At 39.0% G+C, this 20,692-nt stretch overlaps 1 protein-coding gene across 1 annotated transcript in view; it reads right to left on the reverse strand.

Annotated features, from left to right (window-relative positions):
- The window catches only part of sema3bl (sema domain, immunoglobulin domain (Ig), short basic domain, secreted, (semaphorin) 3bl), a 47,624-nt gene that overhangs the window by 14,253 nt on the left and 12,679 nt on the right, over positions 1 to 20,692 (reverse strand). The window contains exons 5-8 of the mRNA XM_062426627.1: positions 14,286 to 14,405; positions 5,336 to 5,426; positions 1,669 to 1,785; positions 866 to 1,008 (exon numbers count right to left, since the gene is read on the reverse strand). Of these exons, the coding sequence (XP_062282611.1) occupies positions 866 to 1,008; positions 1,669 to 1,785; positions 5,336 to 5,426; positions 14,286 to 14,405 (471 nt within the window). The remainder of the gene's footprint in view (positions 1 to 865; positions 1,009 to 1,668; positions 1,786 to 5,335; positions 5,427 to 14,285; positions 14,406 to 20,692) is intronic.

A 20,692-nucleotide genomic window follows, 5' to 3' on the forward strand; every position in this document is an offset into this window, starting at 1 on the left:
AGATGGGGATCACGTTTGGGCAATTTGACAGCTGTGTGTGCTTTGGAATGAAAAAGGATTCATATATCATTGTGAATATCATGATGCCTTCACAGTCCTCTGGGAAAGTGTAAATATTTGATTGCCTAAAAAGACATTTGTTTTTACCACAAGAGGTTTGGAACTGTCATAATAGGATGATAAACCCATAAAACCATTAACTCCTGTCCTAGGAAGTTAATTTGTATGTGACCATGAAGAAAAAGACCCTTAAATGAAATTACAGTCTCTTTCTAGCTCAGTATAAATTTTTTCCAGTGAACTTCAATTGGAGTGCGAATCCGTACACACAAAAATGTCTGGTGTAGATTCAAGATTTGAAACCCTTGACGAATCTACCAGAAAACAAGAAATCCCAAAAGGACTCCCAGACTCGTCCAGATCACCACTCCACAACTTCTTCCTCAAGTGAAACACCTCTGCAGATGTTTCAAACTGTGACTGGATGTTTGACTGGTCATTGTGTAATTCACCTGACCATCTGGCTTTACTCATTCCCACCTGCCAACAAAAAATCTTAATCTTTCTATGTGCGTCTGTATTTAACTGAGGTTTTTGGATTATTCTGAGGAAATAAGACTTTGTAAATAGCTTTCATATGTCATTTTTAAGTGCTTTAAGACCATTGACTTAATTACCTTCTATTGTAAAACACAAAGTGTGTCTACAATGACAAGGATCATTATATTCTCCCCTGATTATATTTCCACTGAGACAACAGAGGAGAGGGTGCCAAACTAACAGTGAAATACAAAAATGCTCATCGTAGCTTTAGAAGCCATATCATAATGACCAAACACACACAATAAATACTTAAGTGTCTCACCGCACACACTCGTCCAACACGTGTGTGTATGGCCCCCTCTCTGTCCCCTGCCTCCGTGGCCTTCTCCGTGAAGAAGAAATACACTTTATCATTGTCTCTGTCGTCATTGTCTGGGATGAGGTGGGCTGCGACGAACCTAGGGTCTGCAGAGGAAGATTGAGAAGAAAGGGATGGATGTGAGAAGGAGGCACATGGAAAGGGTAATTGATTTTAAGAAAAAAGTACAGACCACCAAAATGATTGGTTCTCTTTTGCACCACAGCAATGCCATTAAATCCTGTTACTTTCTCACACTAAAACAAAGTTATATCCCTTCAATTCCCTGTGTAGCACTCCTCACACATTTTTTTTTATTTTTTATTGCTGATCCTTTTTATTCCTTTCATCACTTTGAGAGCCTTTGTTCTGGTGGCATTCAATATAAAAAGCAGTATAGAGATAGATACCAGTGTCTCAAAGTTTTGTGTTAATTACAATATTGTTAATATTACATTCTTTTATCTCCAGCATTTTTCCTTCCAGAAAATGTAAGTGATTCAATCAAAATTTCAAAATTTCTATGGCTTCTGTTCATTCCATTAACACTGTATACCATGGATACCTAATTTAGAAAGATTACAATGGCAACAGTGCTTTGTTTATTTTTTATGTGATAAGTGGCTGATAATGAATGATAATACACTACAAGGTGTCCTGATATAGAAAATAACAAACATATAACTGTGTATTATTGTTTATTCATCATGTTGTTTGTCTATTTTCAGTACTGAATGTAGTGCATGGATTAAACAGTGAAACATTACCATGAAGAGTTTTATGGTCAGTCTCTGTCCTCATGATAGAGCGATCTCCCATACTCCTGAAGATCACAGAGTCTCTTCCCAAGAAATCTGCCGTCAGTCCTGTGTACAACTCCCCACCTTGATAAGGAGGGAGAGGCAGAGTGGGTGAGAGACAGGATGAGTGGCAGGAGATTTGTAGTAAGAATGAAGAGGAAAGAAAAAAGAGAAAATGTAAAGGAACTGCATCAGTGAAGGAGAAGACATTAGGGACAATAAAAGGTTTGGCACAGAGGAACAATAAGGAAATTATGGATGACAGAGAAAAATTTTGCGGTTCAGGGAAATGAGGCAGAGGAAGTAAAAGGGGAGAGGAAATCGAACAAATCCAATATAGAACATGCTGGGAGAGCAATCTGAAACTCAAACACACTCATAGTCCTCCGCTGAGACCATCAGCAGCTGAATCACTTTCAATTTCAACAACTCAGAAAAATGATTTTCCTGTAAGTAGAAATAAAATACTGAATCTTTCCTGTGGCATGTTTCTTACATGACCCTCAGAGTAACCTTTACAAGTTAAGGTTATCTGTCAGTAGAAAAGGCTTGGAAACAGTTCAGGACAGAAATCACTACATGTGGTCAGTAGTTTGCAAACTTTTTCACTCCACCCATTTGATAAAATTTTGTCAGGGTCCAACATCTGATAAGATTTTTGCAGTAAGTGCATGAAACCTATGACCAAAATAGTCACACATTTTGTAATTATAAAATTATGTAATTATAGCAAAAATAACTGATTCTCTTTTTTCTGGGGATCCCCTGGAACCCCCTGAGGGACCCCTGTGGGACTCCTGGACCCATCTTTTATACCCATGACATCATTGGTTTAAGCGATTTCATGGATATAAATGTATTAGTATCTTTTCTGGCTGCCCTAGTGGTGTTAACACAAAGATCCTTCTGTAACCTCACCAAAAGACGCATATACGGTCAACACTAAATCAATCGGTATGACGTGTTTACACAAGCAAACAGATACACAGAGATAAGCGATGACAGAGCTTGGGGAGCTGAGTTTTGTGTATTTTGGGAGGAGATCCTGAAATTGAAGACAAGCCTTGAAGAAGAAAATGATGAATAGTCTCGTCATCTTTTAGTATACAGTATGTATCTATTTTTTTTTTCTTTCTAAATTGTAATAGTTTGGTTTCAAGTCTATTTCAGTACATTGGTATGCAGCAAAGGTGAAGTGGAGCTTAACACAAGTTCAAGCAGTTCAAGGCTACTTATTATTCATTCCTCTTTCTCTCTCCCCTCGCCTCTCCTGCTCTCATATCAGCTGATTAAGGGTATTACTCTTAGTTAACAAATCAGATTCTGCCATACTTTCTATGAACCTATTATGTCTTAGCTGCCAAATTTTAAATCTGTTCTTCTCTCTGTCACTGTCAGCTGTCATTTTTGTACGAATCGTGCGTCTTCCATCCAATTCACTTCTACTTTATCACGTCAGCGCCCAGGTCTGAGAATCACCACAAGCCTGCTCCTCTTCTCATTCCCAAGATCTCAAGATTCCCACATTCATCACCAAAACCGGTGTCTGGACTTCTATTCTACTCTCGCCTTTTATAAATATGATGACATCACTTGGGGGTCTAAACACATTTTCATCTTATTATGCATGTTCATAAAAAATCACTGTCACTTGTAAAATTGAAGTCTCTCCTTATTGAACTACAACCTTTTGGCTTTTTTATTCACTATTGATCCTTGAGTAGAAAATCCACAGAGAGGTCATTGGTCATGGTCAGAGAAAGAGCACAAACTCAGAATATGTTTGTCATTCAGACTCAATGAAAGCCCTGTAATAGGAGCTTGGACTCGAGTCGTCTGGTCATTCTACACAGTACTGCTGACCTGGAGGACAACGAATTTGCTGAATCACTTTCACCATTAGCTGCTTTTCCATTATAGTAACTTAACAACCTACAACCTGGAGCTTCCCATAATCTGAACTGGTTAAAGGTGTAAGGCCTGTAAGGTCTAAGTAAGGTTCAGGTACTGCCTTGTTTTTTAACTATGTCTTACAAACCAGAACTTTTTAAATATAGCGTAAAAGTCAAAAGTTCGGACACATCTTCACAATGAAAAAGTGTGTCCAAACTTTTGACGGGTGCTGTACATGTGTTATATATATGTTTTATCCCAAGAGAGAAAATAAAACGTAGCAATGCAGTGCTTGGTCATACTAGCCTGGATATTCTGGATCAGATATTGGCTGAACATTTAAAACACTCTCTCTGCAGGTCTTATCTAAACACATCTCCTGTGGTAGTAATAGTGGTGTTTTCCGTTTTGCTAACCAGCTGTTGCATTCCTACCCCCCGGGAGTACCTACAGTAGGACCTGGGTTTGGTACCACTTCAAGTTCAAGTTTCTTTTATTACCACACGGCTAGTCTGGTGGAATTAAATAATTAAACCTCCTGAGCAGTGTTGGAATTTAGGTTCAGGAACTTGCCTCAAAAACGAGGGAGTACAGTGGAAACAAAAGCAGAACCCGTGACAATGGCTACACTGTAAGTCATGGGTTGTTAAATTCCTGTAATGGAAAAGGAGAGTGAGTGACAGTTAAACTGGTGCAGGTGAACAAACCTCACACAAATCACAAAACTCTCCCAGCACGTAGAATTTACAACTTTATGTCTTCTTAACGTTCTTTCTCTTCATATCTATCAGTTTTTCTGAAGGTATGCAGGCCCAAAGATCTCAATAGTTCAACAGCTTTGTGTGTATTGTTCTGTATCTGTATATATGTGTCCACTGTTTAATCTATTGAGGTAGTGAGTATTTGGCTCTAATGTAACATTTTCCTGCCAAATACAGTGAATTGTTGGACAAATTCTGATGCTGAAAGCACACACACACACACACACACAGCCGCGGTGGCTCTGAGGATTGTCTGTCACTGGTATAAATCAGGGTTATTTCACAAGCTAAATACTTAATGACATTCAGAGAGAAACACCCAGAATTATTTAACACTTCCAGCACACTTCCAGTGCGTGTGTGAGTGTGTCCCTAGTTGCTGTCTGCTGGGCTATTATCATTTCCAAACATAGCGGTTCTCTATGCGGAGAGGTAAAAGGACCAACAGACTGTTTGTGCTTGGCTTTTAGATAAGGCATATAAAGAATTTAAAAACAGCAACATTAATTTGACCGTTTTGTCACAGAAGGTCATAACTGATACTCTGTTATCAAAGATATACTTTTTTCCTAAATAACAAACAAACCAAAGAAAACAATGTATTGAGTAATGCAAAAATAATCCCTCTCAATCGTCACTTATGACCCACTAGAAGTGTATGGCAGTATATGTATCTGCAGAGACCCTCCCCTCTATCTGTATTTTCAATTTTTTCTTATTATTTGCTTCATTTGGGGCATTTCTGGGTGTCAACCACTGGGCAATGGGTGTGTTGCCCCCAGCCAACCAGGTTATATCGCTGTCTACATCTCTCTCCTCTGCTCTGCTCTGTTCTGCTCTCTGTCTCTGTGTCAGTGATGTATAAAGAGCTGCAGGTATGTGTGTCTGCTTGACTGAATGTGGGGCTAAGTTACACACACACAGAGCAGAGAGACCACAGCGGACAGGATGAAGCTCTGGAAAAATAATATGGGACATACCACTGAAGGTGCTGGCAAAGGGGAGGCTGGGGTCATGTGGAACCTTCCCTCGTCCATTCTCCACATTTGTAAGGTCCATAGTGAACACATGCTGTGGAAGAAAGAGACACATAGAGGGTTAGCATGTTCTGCTGTTCTACAGTTTGTCAACTCATGTCTTTGCCAGATGGTGTTATGTTGCATTGCAGTAATGACATTTAATAAAGAATTATGAAAAATAAAAGGTAATCTTTTATGGCTCTGATCTTCAAACATTCAAAATTATACAGACTTTGGCCCAATTTTTTCAATCTCTTTACATTATTGTCGCTCTCAACAGTATGAGACAATATGTATATAGATGTTTGCCTCTTCATCAGAAACAAGTAAACAAATGACAAAATACACATATAGAGAAGGTGCTTTTCTGTATTCCTATGAAACTGAAATGCCTTACAGATGTTATTGCTCATCTCATTAAATAGAGATTTCCCAAATTGTTTACTAATTTTCGTCCCTGATCTTGCAGTTAAAGAACTCATACCTCAACATTGTTCAAATTCAATAGTCGTATTGACAACTATAGCCTACTGTGAATGTATGATTAACTGGATTAGATTTGTGTATTTTATTGTATTTTTATCACTCCTCCACAAGGACTTATTTTTCTCACTCTAAGAACACAGTCCGTCTGCTGCAGCAAGTTGTTGAAGAAAATATGATCAGGCAATCCTTTATAACCATTGTGCACATTAAGAATGGGGACAAGGCCTGATTTCAGTTTCAGCCTGCGTTTCAGATATATTTGTCCTTCCACTGAACCCTGTGTCTGTCTGAGAACTTAGACGCTGTCTGAGTAACGAGGAAATGTAGGATCAGTGTAGTTTCCAGAGTTTAGACAAGTTTCCCACCCGGTTCCCAGACTAGATCGACCCTGAGAGCTGAGCTGCATATTGAGGAGCCAGCAGGGCAATAAAAGGACGTGCACAACACTGTTATCCAAGAAAAAATACACTTAAACTACAAACTTTATCAACAGAACAACACTGCTAACAGTTAATATGACAACAGGTACCATGACTCAATCAACATGTTCTGTGCAGTAACTGACCGTAAACATGTAAAGTCATAATCCATGACATTTCTATGTTAAAAAATTCCCATGCTGTCTTGCCAACTGGTAACAGTTTATTGGTGGCTGAAGCAACACCCTATTCATGGAATCGTTTTCACTTGCTGTGAGAAGAGTCTGGAGTCAGGTGTGGGTTTTTTCTTGGGAAAAATATTCTGCTGCACAGGAGGTGGTGTGGTTGTCAGCAACAGTAACAGTAGACTGTTTGGAAAAATACCAGTGATTACTCAACATGTGTCCCTTAGCAAAGAAAATGTCCACAAAGTTTAAGAAGATTTTATGGATCACCATTTTACATTAAACTGTAATTTAATTTTTTTTTTTTTCCAGGAAGGAAGCAATTAAAATTACAAATTGGTTCTTTCTTCGTCATTCACTAGTTGGTCAAGTTCACCTGATGAACACAGACCACATCCTTGGATTGTGTGACTTGTCAGGTCAAAACAGGGTCACTGTGGACAAAAGACCCTTTGTTTTTAGCCTTTCTTCTTCCACTTCAATGGCATCACTGTACCAGGCTGGCAGTGCAGCCTGGGTGTGATCAGTTTAAATCCAAAGTGCTCCACTCTCCAGGCTAAAAAAGGAATGGAAAGCGACAGGACGTAGAAAAAGACCTCGTGTTTGATTCGAGTCCATATTACTGATTTAAGTGTCCTCCCACTGAACTCTGTGTCTCACTCTCTGTTCCTCTAATAGACAATGGAGTATTGTTATGGGGAGGGTTAGTCCCAGACTGAACAGATCACAGGGGGATGATGACATTGAAGTCCGCTGTAAGAAACACAGTGGACAATACGCAAGTTTGGTACGTGCACCAAAACTCTTCCGTGCAATTATACGTGTTGAGTAACATGGATGTAGCAAATTGCTACTGTCAGACACAAAGGCAAAATTATATGTACACTGGCATATCCAACACGTGTTAGGAAATAAGGAGAGACAGATCATTTTTTATTTAATCCAGATGAAGCTTTTTGAATGTTCGTGAAGAGGTTTGAATGAGTTTTACAGGTGTCAAAGTGAATATATACAGCCCACCAGCATGCACAATGCTTATACAAACACTCACACTTCATTACATTTGAGATGATGGGGGATATTTAAAAAGTACTCTGAATCTTGTCCTATACAGAAAAAAGAACCACTTTTCTTCCAGCCCTTTACATCAGTATGATATCAGAAGATTTCATTTGACCTTCTCACTTGACTTTATGCAAGGTATGATTATTTATTCATTCATTTTAAATTTGTTCCACATGTGCTTTTTTTTCCCGAAGATGAGAAATGCGTCATTTTGCAAAAATTGATACAGTGCTGCACCAAAAGATGAATCATGACAAAACAACAAATGTCTCTTTGAATTAATATATGCTGTTTATATAATTTTTTTCATTTTTGTTGCCCAGTAAACATTTTCCTTGGTTTCTTCCATCTGTCTCATCACTTTTCTTCTGCTCTTATCTTGAATTTCTTCTGTTATTCCCATACTGTATGTTTTCTTTTCTCCATTGCTTTCTCTGCTGAGGTCTTTAAGTCTTTAGTCATCCTTATTCTTTCAGCACCTCTTCATTCCCCTGCTACAGAAGTTAATTTCACTGTGTCCCTAAATTCACAATCTAAGTGTGTGCTTGCATGGTTGTGCACTTCTGTACCCAACCTTTCCCTGCACACATGTGCATCTTGGTTGCAAGAGAATGTGCATGATTGGGGGTGTTTGTGTGTGCGGAAGTGTGTGTCTGCGTTATCTCATTACGATCCAGAGGAATGGCGTGGCTGCCTCTGCAGCTGATTAGACTGTCAGAGTCACTTTGGCCAACCTCCACCAAGATAAATACACACAAGTGCTGCGATACAGAGAGAGCGAGACATCCAGGCCACTTTGTAGTCAGCTGTGCCAAGCCAAATACATCAGGGCCCCCACTACAAAACCATTTAGACAAGAAACTACTGACACACACACACATACACACACACACACACACACACACACACACACACACACACACACACACACACACACACACACACACACATACACTTAAATGCACATTTGTATCATTTAACTTGTGAGAACCTTCATTTATTTTATTCAATCATCCATCCTCTCCAACCTAACCTCTCTAAAGTGAGACGATGTAAATTTTAAAAAGAAGGAAGTCCTCGTACAAATGAAAAGTTGGAATTCATCAGATGCTACCTTAACCAAATATAATATAATCAGGAGTTTTGGAGTACGTGTGTGTGTTTAGAGTACTCTCTATGACGTTGGTCTTACTTGGTCTGGTGTAACAACTTATTCATGGTGGCCAAGGTTATGTTGCTAATGTTAGCAAACTTTAAATACAACTGTATACAACTGACATTTACCATTATCCCCTAATTGTCACAGTGGATATTGCTAAACATAGTTAGATTGTCTCGTTTTAAGATAACAATCCACCGTAAAACAGTAAAAGCAAGTATTTAACAGCAACAGATCTTTTTGTAACTAGTTCTTAAGAGTCCAAGAGTTCTTTGGGCTTCTTTCTAGACTCACTATGTTGAAACAATGCAGAGAGAAATCCACTGTACTGTAGAGCCACAGATGCAGTTACAGACAGTAGCTTTGCAAAAGCAATACACCCACAAGAAGAGCATTTTTACAGTTATGATCTAACTTGCTTTGTCTCTGAACTGGAAAGGTTTATCTCACTCTTGTTATTGGATTGTCAAACCAGTGGCTGAGTACAACCAGTCCACATATTTCTTTGTGGGTTGTTTGAAGGCATTCTGTGAAATGTAGGACGTAGAGGTACATAATCTATAGACTAAGAAGCCAAAAACTAATTATTTACGCCCTTTGCATACACTCAGCATGTAAGATTGAAATGCAGTTACATGCAGCATCTCAGGTGGGTTTTTCTTTTGACATAGGTGGAAGAACTTGTGCTTAATTTTCCTTGTCTGTCTGTCTTTGTGAAGATATTGGTTCCATCAATGTAAGAAAAAAAGTATGGTACAAGCATCAGAGAAAAAAAACAACACTTTGAGGTTTAATCATGTCATACCACCCAGTCACAAAACAGCTTCTTGGCTCCCGTTTCTGTCTGTCCTCTTCCTCTGTCCCACTGAGTTAAACAAAGCAGACATCCACCTTTTGTACTCAGCTCCCTCCCTTTCATCTTCATCTTCCTCCCCTCTTGTCCTCCCTCACTGTGCACCAATTTGATGTTAAGTAGAGGTTGATGCCACAAGAGCATATAAAATACGGCAAAAAGTGAACAGAGGCTTCCCTTTTAAGTTTTATGATTTGAATCATCTATCATTGGTTTTAGGTTTGATCTCTCTGATGAATCTTTTAAGTTGTCCGTGTGACAAGTTGGCTACACATTATAGTACCTACACACAGTCTATAATTTAAAATAAGGTGAAATGTCTCAAAAAGTCTAATATTTGGACTCCAAGCTTCTTACAGGCAACTTGGCCAACAACAGACCTCATTTGACTTCATGTTGTGTTTGGCCTTTTCCTCCCTGTCCAGTCAGATCATGACTGTGCTCCCTCTCTCTGCACTCAGCTCTCACTCTAGCAAAAGCATGAGAAGCTCACTCTCCAATTTCATCATTCTTTGCTTTCCACTCAACTCTGATCTCTAATTTGTTTTTCAATTTTTGTATGTTTTGATCCTGTTTTCATCTCCGTCTCAAGAGCTCTTATCTTCATTTCACAGAAGGGAAAAATCAAAGAGAAGGACACAGAGGTTATTAGAGAAGAACAGAGAGGGAGTGTAACATAAAAGTTTGGGGAAGAAAATGAAAGAGAAGAGAGAAAACATGAAGATAACGTAGCGAAAAAGGGAGAGAGAGACAGATAAAAGAGCTAATTAAGAGCCATGCTGATCATTACAGAGAAAATTTGATATGAAATGCAGAGTAATAAGACAAGTAAAGGAGCAAAAAAGACCCCAAAAGGCAGAAGCAGTAAAGTAAGCCTGAAAGAGGCTTCATTTATCTCCAGTTTTTAGAGCTTTGATCCAAAGGCAACATGCATGAGTAAACAAATGAAAGGATGATATATGAGCAATTAAGTTTTCGTCATGTTTCCAATTTTCTCGGTCCAGTTTTCCACCCTCTTGCCCTTAAAAGTGTCGTATGTCTTACAGCACGTACTTACCCAGAAAGTTACTTTCTAAATGCCAAAAAGCAGATTATTAAGTAAAATGGACTTGGGCTTTGGGCTTTTAACCAAAAAATTATTTTCCAAACTGCTTCTAAGGCTATTTGTATGCTCTCATGTGTGTACAGCTTTGACTCTTTTTTCCAGTTCTGTTAGTTTCTATAAATGACTGCTTTACTGTATGTGTGTGTCAATATGTGTCTTTCCATGCATTTTTATATATTTATGTGTATATGAGAATGTCTTTCATCATGTTTTGGTGTGTTTCTGTCTGTATCTCTGCATATTTATTCGTTTAAGTTTGTGTCATTTGTTTGGTTTGACTGTGTGTGTGTATTCGTGTATGTGTGTGTGGTCTGCTTCTCTGTATGTCATCACTGGAGTGCGGTGGTTTATTTTCATATCTATGACACTGCTCCGGCAGCTGTGTCATTCACCATGGGGACTCCTGTGAGTGTGTGTGGATAGAGTGAATGAGGAAGAAACACATGGGATTTTTTTTTTTAGGAATTAAGATACACATCTGTATGAATTAATGTAAAAATGGTGACACATTTATCCACAAAATTCAAACTTATTGCTCAACAGTGTCAAAGTGTTTTTTGTGGTCCTGAAATCTTAACCACAACCTCAGAAAAATATGAAAACTCACTTCCATCGTGTTCTTATAACAACTGGTAGTTGCCAAATATACTTCTTCTCTGTTTTTATCTTTGAATGTAAGCATGAAATAAAGTTAAGATTAGCTGACACTAAAGAACAATAATAGCTTGTCCAACACTAATATTTTTTCAATACATTGACAGCACAATAGCCTCTTTCTTTACTCAAGCGCAGCTGATGTAAAATGAACCTAACTTACATTTCTAACAACATTGGAAAGGTTTAGCATAAAATCTGTGTGACAGTTAGATGGCAACATAAGACCAAGACAGAGAGAGGTGGTATGAAAGAGACACAAAGAGTACGTGTATGTCTCCCCTAAACTGAGATGAAACAGCTAAGGGGTCAAAGGTCATCCCACCCAGAGTCCAGTCAGATGGCTCACAGCCTTTGTTCCCTGGAGAGGTCAGACAAACACATGGGTGTGTGTTCTCCACTAGTTAACTATTGGTTAAATAAATGGACAGGCTCCCTGTGGTGTCGTCCATTCAGACAGACTTTCCTGAAGGGACACAGTGTGGTCAGCGTGATGCTGAACACACATACATGAGCTGGAGAACAGCTGGTGTCTTAACATCAGTCGGTACAGCTGAGGTGGTCTGAGTTTTAACACACATACAGCTGACACAATCCAGTAGTTAGACCATACACAACTAAACATACCATCTCCACATCATAAACATATACATCCACATTCCCTGGTGTAAGTAAAACAAATACAGAAATGTTTGCACTGAGGGTTGCACCACTTTCAGCATCATAAACTAGTCAACAACGAGTTTTAACTCAGAAATTACAACTTTGCCATTTGCAAACATGGATAACAATCTTTTATTTCCGAAGGCTAAGAGTTGTCTGAACAAATATGCTTCAAAGTTGTCATTCTAGTTCCTCTTGTCGGCTATATGCAGATATTTCTGAGTTAAATGCACTGCAAACCTCAAGTAACAGTGTTGAACCATCACTAAATTACACTTACATTTCAAAAATCAAAAGCAGGTGGGTTTTACAAGGCAAAGTGTGTTTTTGTGTGCTCGAATTAGCTACAAATATCTGCACATGGCATTTGATTGGTTCCCAGCAATGTATGACTTCAAGAGCTGTGCTAAAAAGTCCCTGGATAAAAGCTTTTGTGTTCTCTGAGGATTCAAACAGATGACCTATCATTCCTAACATGACTGCTCAGTTCTTTAGCCCAGCATATCCCCTTTCATGATTCTGCTGAATTGATTTTGTATCACCATTTTTTGTTCTCCTTGTTCTCGACCATTCAGACCACTGTATATTGTTACTGGACTCAAAGTTATTTAGTACTAGCAGTGTTTTTCATGAAGGCCATAAAACCTGGTCTGGTAAAAAAAAAAAAAACCCACACTGAGGATGACAGATTGAGAGGGAGTCAGAAAATGGCACCAAGGAGAAAACTCAGACTGTGTCGAACACCCAAATCCACAGACATGAAAAGCACTGTAATACACCTTTCTGTACTTTATGTGCATATAAGTCACACAATCAACTACATACACTACTCCCAGTAAAAGGTTGGCACTCTCCCACCACAATGTCTCATTTTCCTTCCGCAGCTCTTTGCCAGCATTTCCACTCTCCTCATGCCCAGTTTGACCCCCTCCTGCTGGGGCCGCCAATGTGGGCTTATGGGACTGCAATCTGGAGGACCGCTGTGAAACAGCGAGCTACGAGTCTGTCTTAATGGCTCCATTCATTGATTCTTGCCTTTCAAATGGCTCCAAGTGTGAGACTCTGCAGAGGGTCCCACGAGCTAAGTGGTTGCATGGAGAGCCAGCCTGGGCAGTTGAAAAGATGTGTATAGGGCCTTATGATGCAGCTGCGTAGCCTGACAGAGAAACTCAAGCATAGCTGTCCACTGAGGCTTAACCTTGAACCCTGGGGATCTGAGCACAGAACAGGCCGGTCCAGGCTGAGGATTTCTAAAAAGAACATTTTGGCACCAACCATCTTTGTTCCATTAGCCTGATTTCCTCTACAAGACCATTTGGAGGCCACCCAGTGATTCTTTATCATCTCATATGTACATTATAATGTATACAGTAGGGTCAAAGAGTCTATATATATATATATATATATATATATGTACTATATACGTACACAGACTCAATCAATTTAGAATGAACTTGTCTTATGTCATTGTAATGTAATGTAATGTAATGTTAAGCTGAACTTACATAAAATTATACCCTAACTGATATTTCAGCCTATTTTAGCCAATAGTTTTGGTTTTCAGCCATGCATATTTACCATTCAGAAACCCTCCACTACACTATGTATCCATGAGCAAATATTTTTCTCAGGGATTTGTGGAGACCAACACAGAGCTAAAATAAGAACTGTTTTCTAACTTAAGATATCCACTACTGTAAAGTCAATCTGCCCACTAGCAGTCAGAAATAGCTTCATGCAACTTCTCCAATAACCGTCAGTGTTTTAATTAAATCATTGTCTGTATTAAGCAGCATTTCTTAATAATTTGTCCAGAAGTTCCTATTATCACACTCTCAGTTGAGACTCATATTTAGCTTATACAGTAGTTGTGTGTATTTTATTGCAGCTTGCGACAGTAAATGTAATGTATTGAGTAGCCTAATATCATTGGACATGCTAAGGAGTGACTGTTCTAAAATTCAGCTAAACTGCACAGTCCAAACTGAACGCTCATTGTAATGGCTGCACAGTGCATAAAAAGTCCATATAATTTACTGTTTCAAAACATTTCTTTTAGGTAATGGAGAGAGTGCTGTGGTTCAGCATACAATAAAATATGAGTCTTACGCAACTGTGACAGCTGTATATCACACAGTTTTCCTCAAAAACACCAACTGGTTGTTATTTTTTGCACGTATATGCCAACACAAGGCATACAAAAGTATTTATGTATTTTATGAGTGTGTTTTTGTGTATGAGTGACTGGTGTACTGAGACTTTCAGAAGTTTCTCCTCCTTCACACACACATTCACACACTACCTATTATCAACCCATCTTACCTCTCCTCTGTGCCCCACATAGATGAAGGCACACATCGGCTGGAAGGCTCCGGTGCCACAGGCCAGGAGGTGAGTGCGGTTGTATGGCTGAAGAAGGCGGACAAAGTTGGCACACTCCGTCTGCAAAATACAAATACATGCACAGATTAAAACCTTGTATCTCAACAGAATATACGAAAAGATACAGTTTGTTGAATCAAATGTTTTGTAATATCCATTTGAATACAGTTATCTCTTTACACAACAGGGTAGGGCAGTTAAATAAATCAAAATACACAGTGCAATAGTAATTGTCATCCAAACGCACATAAGTTGATTTTCAGGGTTTCGAAGAGAACAAAATGATTTCTTAACAAGGCTTATTGATCCCATATGTTGGTAATAAGGGCCAAGAAAAGAGCTTTATTAGATGAAATGTGATAGCCTCAGTGTCCCACATAGGACTTGTATATCTGATTTTTGGATTTCAGCCAAAGTGACATGCTGATGTTTTAGAACAAGCTTCATCACACTCTGGTCTGAGGACTTTGTCAAGTCCAGTTTTGTAAAGCATCAGGAATGCCTGAATGCCAAAGTGAAAATGTAATGGATAGTTTATTTTTGTGAAGGCATAAGGAAGATTAAGACACCAACAATAAATCTGAATTCAATTTGAAGATTGTACAAGACAGAAATAGACTACTACTACTTCATTAGGCACACAATCAACTGGAAACACAGTGTAAAAGGCCAAGCACAGACACTCAAACACCTATAAGAGAGAAAACAAAAGAAGGGGTGCCTGAGGAAATCTGAATCAAGACATTTATGTACTACACAGAGGTCTACAGGAAGCAGAGGGCACGACGACTTCCTTCTTCCTGTCTGTAACAACAACTGCTGACAAAATGAGTGTCAGCTGAGAAGGAAGGGATTGGCTGAGTATCATTCTCTCAAGTTAACAAGGTCAAACTCATATCTGCACGATGATTGTCTGATGTGTCCTTGTATATTGCCCTGTTTTTGCATTTTTGTGTTGTTTTTCTGCACGTCTTTTCATGATTTTGAGGCTGATTCATAGTGTTTTTACAGGTGCATTGTATCTTGTAAGTATGTCCTTTTGCATCTGTGTGTGGCCTGCATCCCGCTCAAAGTCGGGGTCAGACACTCAAACATTGCTTATCATTTCCTTGAGTGCTTTATGGTAATGCAGACCTGATGTAAACCACGTCAATGTGGTACAAGAAATAGTTTACATCATCCTGTCGCCCTTCCCCGCTGGCTCATTTCTCTACCCAAACAAAACCAGGGCAGTAATAAGCGAAACAGAAACATACTTGTATTAAGAAGACTCAATAAATCTAAATTTGCCTCAAATTATTCAGTGCATACAAGAAAGCAGCATCTGATTTTTAAATATGCCGGTGGATTTGTATCAAGGGGTAGAGAGTATCACAGAACAAATTTGGCATGATTTTAAAAGGATTTCTGTCACGCCTAATTATTAACCCGAAATTAATGTTAGATGGCTGTGCGCCTGATAAAACAGTGCAGAATTTATCTCCAGCCTACTGGAATAATCTCCTTGGGGGAGAAAATGAAAGGCTGGACTTATGTCTCTACGTTCTTGCAGAAGATATATGAGGTCTAAGAGAGTCTACCAAGTGGACGGCGAATGAATAAAAATCTGTCTCTCTCTACTGTGTTTCCGTTCTACTACTCAGGGAGTCGCCGTAGTGATCTGTGTGGCCTCGGAGAGCAAAGAGTGGAATGAAATGTTGAAAACAAAGAAATATGTCTGAGCTCTCCCAATATGGGATTTTGGGTTTTACATATCTGTGTGGTCTTACTGAGATTAAGTAGCAATAAAGGGAGTGCTGTTAAACATAAAATGAAGTGGTTTATTACTAAATCAGGTTTGGTCTCTTTGGGAATAGTCCTAACATCTAGCCAGGAATGAAAATGGAAAGGTTTCATCACTGCCTGAATAGTTAGGGTCAAGGCTGCTTAGTGAAAACAAAGCTCACAATGTTCATTTGTTAACCTTTGATTACTAAGGGAACCTTGGCTGACCACAAGTAATCTTTCCCAGCAATACCCTGCCGCTCATTCACACAGTTCGGACATTGAAGCTGCCCATGAAAACCACCGTTTTCTGTCTCGGGGGTTAAAAAAGGTATGCATAGTGTTTCAAACATCAAATTATTACCACAATCACTCCTAGACATAAGTGTCATTACCATAAACAAACATGAGCATTGCCAAGATCTCTGGCAGCCTCATAGTGTGCACTATAAAGTCTGATTTCCCATGTAATCCACTGTGCAGAGAGTGATGCTTTTGATGCCCGCAACAGTAGGGCGTTGATTTTCCAGGGCAAACAAAACTCAAGATTTCAAAGTTCAGTGGCAAATGGTTGACAACATGAAACGCAACAGAAAAATCCCCAAACAAGGGTCAAACCACTGTACTGCTGATCCAGTCCAATGGATGGATGAAAAAACTTCATTTGACAACTGACTACCTGAATGATAAATCTACCTTTTAAACATATTTCAGTAATTGAAAGAATACAATCTGTGCTGAAGAAGCAGAAATGGTGACTCCAGGCAGAAGAAATGAAGAAAATGTCTTCCTCATGACAGAAACAAACAAGGTTCATGGTGACATGTGGTCTTTATTTTTGAGACACATGAGCGGTGGCAATACCACAGGATACAAATCATTTCAATTATGGTCTGATTTGTTTGCAGTAAGTATAACATGGCATCACAGTTTGGCAATGACATATTAAAATGTTTAAATAAGTGGGATATGTTTCTCATATTATTTATTCTCCAAGTTTGTCCTGCCTGAGCCAAGAAATCCGACCTTTCAACCTCATTGTCACATGCATGTTATATTTTTGGGAATTTAAAAGCGCTTGCAACAAACATGTATCAGTAGCTGCCAAAATATTGCATTGATGTATTGCAGTTGAAAGATTAAAAAAATTGACTCTCAATGGATTTTTATTGGTATGCCATGTCAGAAAAAACTACAGTAACTATTAAATGGCAGAACATTATCTACCACACACATATTTTTCTACAGACCAGTGTTTTTAAGTTTGAATGAAATTTCAACTGTCAACAACTGAACATTAGCCTTATATTCAATAAAGCTTCATTTTGGAAGAATTTGGATAATCTTTTATTGTTTTTACTTGCATGTTTCAAGGTTTGGGCCACCCATGAGTCACTGCTTGGAAAATTCAACTTGATAAGAATTTATATTTGTGATCACTAAGCAGTTTAAAGGAAATGTCCACGGAGCACGATGGTAGAGGAAAAATGGAGCCAACTACGAAGAAAAGTTCCAGCAGTTAAACATGTTCTATGATCACTGACAGGGGCAGGGAGAGGCACGGTTGGACATGGAGAGCAGTTTCCAGTATAAACAGCCAATGTTCAGTGGAGACAAGTCACATTCTGTTATACTAACAGGAAATGAAGACCAACACGTTCATGCACACCCACAGACTCAAACATACACAAATATAGACAAGACTACAGTCAACAGGACCTCATACACAAACACAATCAAAGGAGGCAGTTCAAAGTTGGACAGCTGGATGAGCTGGTCTGTCCAAGTCTTTGGTCTCAGCAGCTTTTTGATCCTCAAAGAAGAAAGTTTTATACATATCCATCAATTATTTCCAGACAGCACTGAAAACACTCAGTAACTGACGATGAGATGATTTTTCCAAAATTCAACCAGCTACTCCCACCTTGTAACCAATGACATATTTATTTTCAAAAAGAAAATTACAGTCACCTACTCAGCTTCTTGGCAGACTGAAGGGCTGAAGGATACCAACATTTTGACATGAAGCAGAGCAGGAGACTGTCAGGGAAAGACCACACCTTGCATCTGTGTCTCTGGCCTCTGCTTCATCTATTTTCTCATTAATATAAAACAAAAAACAATAAAGGGCCATAAAAACAAGCTGCAGCATCTTCCAAAATCTTTGTCTTTACTGTCAGCAATTCCATAGTGTGTACAGTGAACTCTCTGACTTTAGAGATTTCAAGATTTTTCATAAAATATAAACGTGATTTACTGAATAATAAGTCTTTATAGAGAATGTGACATTCGCAGATGGCATATAGTTTATTGGCCTTGCTTCAGTCACCTCAAGCGATTGGATGTAGATATAAAACAATTTTTTGATTCAAACAAAGTAGAGCTGATCACAGATCTACTGATGAGGCCAGGATTATGAATAATACATCTGTGGTCAAAATGTTAAGTTCATGTTCCACATGCTCAGTTTTATAATTCGTCACAATTTCAGCCCATTAGAGACGGAGGAAATCACTGACTGGGCTGATGGTAAGCAGAAGATACAGATGAAGAAAAACTAGACAAGTTTGAAACCTAGTATGTGGCTGGACCATGTATGAAATGCTAGAGGCTTTTTAGTTTGTAGGTCGCCTGGTTACCATCAGACATGGACATCGCCAGCATTTTTAATGTTTGTTTTAATGTAAGTTTAAGTAATTGTAATTCAAGGTGCTGTACACATAAAAAAAAACATTAAATACATTCCAAAAAATGTTGGTATAGACTATATGGTGTTGTTAGAAGGGTTGAAGATTTAAGGTGCAAATGCACTGAAAGCCATAACCAGCACGCCTCATTTGATGTGCGTCAATCAATGCTCCTATGGCGCATTGCAGGCATCAGATTTGAAATGCCAACACTACAGAACTTGTCCTGTTGTCTTTGTATTTACTGCTGCATTAGTTGGATGTAATGAATGAATGAAAAGGAGAAATGCAGGGAAGGAAAATTAAACTAAGAGCCTCTGTTTTCACAGTTAATAAACTGTTGAGTGTTTACAACAACTTAATCTCCACCATTGCTTGCTGTCAGTTTCTTTTAACATGTATTTGTGGGCCTCATTGGGCTGCATTCTGCCAACCAATGGTCTAACTTCATCACTCAGTCAGTCACTCAGTCACACAGTGACTGAGTGACGGACAGACAATTGCAATTACAGGGCTGGCCCTGCTGTTGCGGTACAGCCAAAAATGTGTCGACAGCCACAGCAAGACAGTACACGCCTGGCTGAAGACAGTGAGTGCCTCCCCCAGTGCCTGTTATTTATTTGTCTGAGCTGTAATTAATGATGGTGAAGGTCATGAGGTTGTGACTCTGGGAGGAGACGCTATCAGTAAAAACATGTTTATGGTTGAAGACACTTGTCAGTAGTAGACTGTGGAAACAGACACTTTCATTAGAGATAAAGAGGACATCCCCCCAACTTCTTCTTCTTCTTCTCTTCCACTCACTTTTAAAGTCAAGGTATGTTCATTCTTAAGACATTCATACAGCTAAGGTGCATCATGTGCTGTTGATCTTATTGTTTTTCCTCAATTGAATGATCAAATCTAGATTGATTATATCCAAAACCCTTAATTTGCCTTTCTTTGCCTCTATGTCTATCTCTCTCAGGTATGTCTTTATCTCACTCACCAAACACACACTCACACAAAATAGTCCAAAGAAACAATGTGAAGACCTTTCACCTTTTAACCTCTACCACTTTTAGTCAAACTCAAGTTATGTTTAACAGACTGAGACAGCAAACATATGAGATGGACCATATGTGTCCGTGTGTGTCTTTAGCATTGTCGATGCCACAGAATACTGCATGTAATCCATCTAATGTGACACCAAAAAACTCACACACAGAAAATGAGAGACGTGAAGGAATGCAGAAAGATGTCTGCGTATTTTAACATAAGTAGACATCTCTATCTGTTACTCACACATACACACACACATACAAACACACATACTCTTTATGACTCCTTTGGCACACGTAAGGTAGAGTTACACATAGGCTGTTTTATGACCTGTGCAATAATGCTTTGTGACTCCTCCTCTCTTCTATGGACAGTACAGTAGCTCACACATATACACATACATGAACAGTACACACATCTAGTGTGGTGTGAGCCCAGTGAGCAACACATAGAGGAAACACCTAATAAAACTGATATAAGACACCCAAGACACACCTGCCACTTCAAACACAGAGAACATATACCTAGACACACACACACGCATACATACATACATACACACGCACACACCTTCTAACCAGTTCCAGATGGAGGTGGCTGTAAGACTTCTTGGTATAAGTACAAGAAGGCACAAAAAGCTGCACCACTTTTACAACTCTTACAAGAGTGTGTGTGTGTGTGTGTGTGTGTGTGTGTGTGTGTGTGTGTGTGTGTGTGTGTGTGTGTGTGTGTGTGTGTGTGTGTGTGTGTGTGTGTGTGTGTGTGTGTGATGTATGTGTGTGTAAAGCAGTAATTAGTGCCAGTTTAAGTATTCTGGGCACCACTAAAGCCACTGAGACCGTCTCCTCCTACTGG

This window comes from Scomber scombrus, chromosome 10, assembly GCF_963691925.1.
Source record: "Scomber scombrus chromosome 10, fScoSco1.1, whole genome shotgun sequence".
NCBI classification, from domain to species: Eukaryota; Metazoa; Chordata; class Actinopteri; order Scombriformes; family Scombridae; genus Scomber; species Scomber scombrus.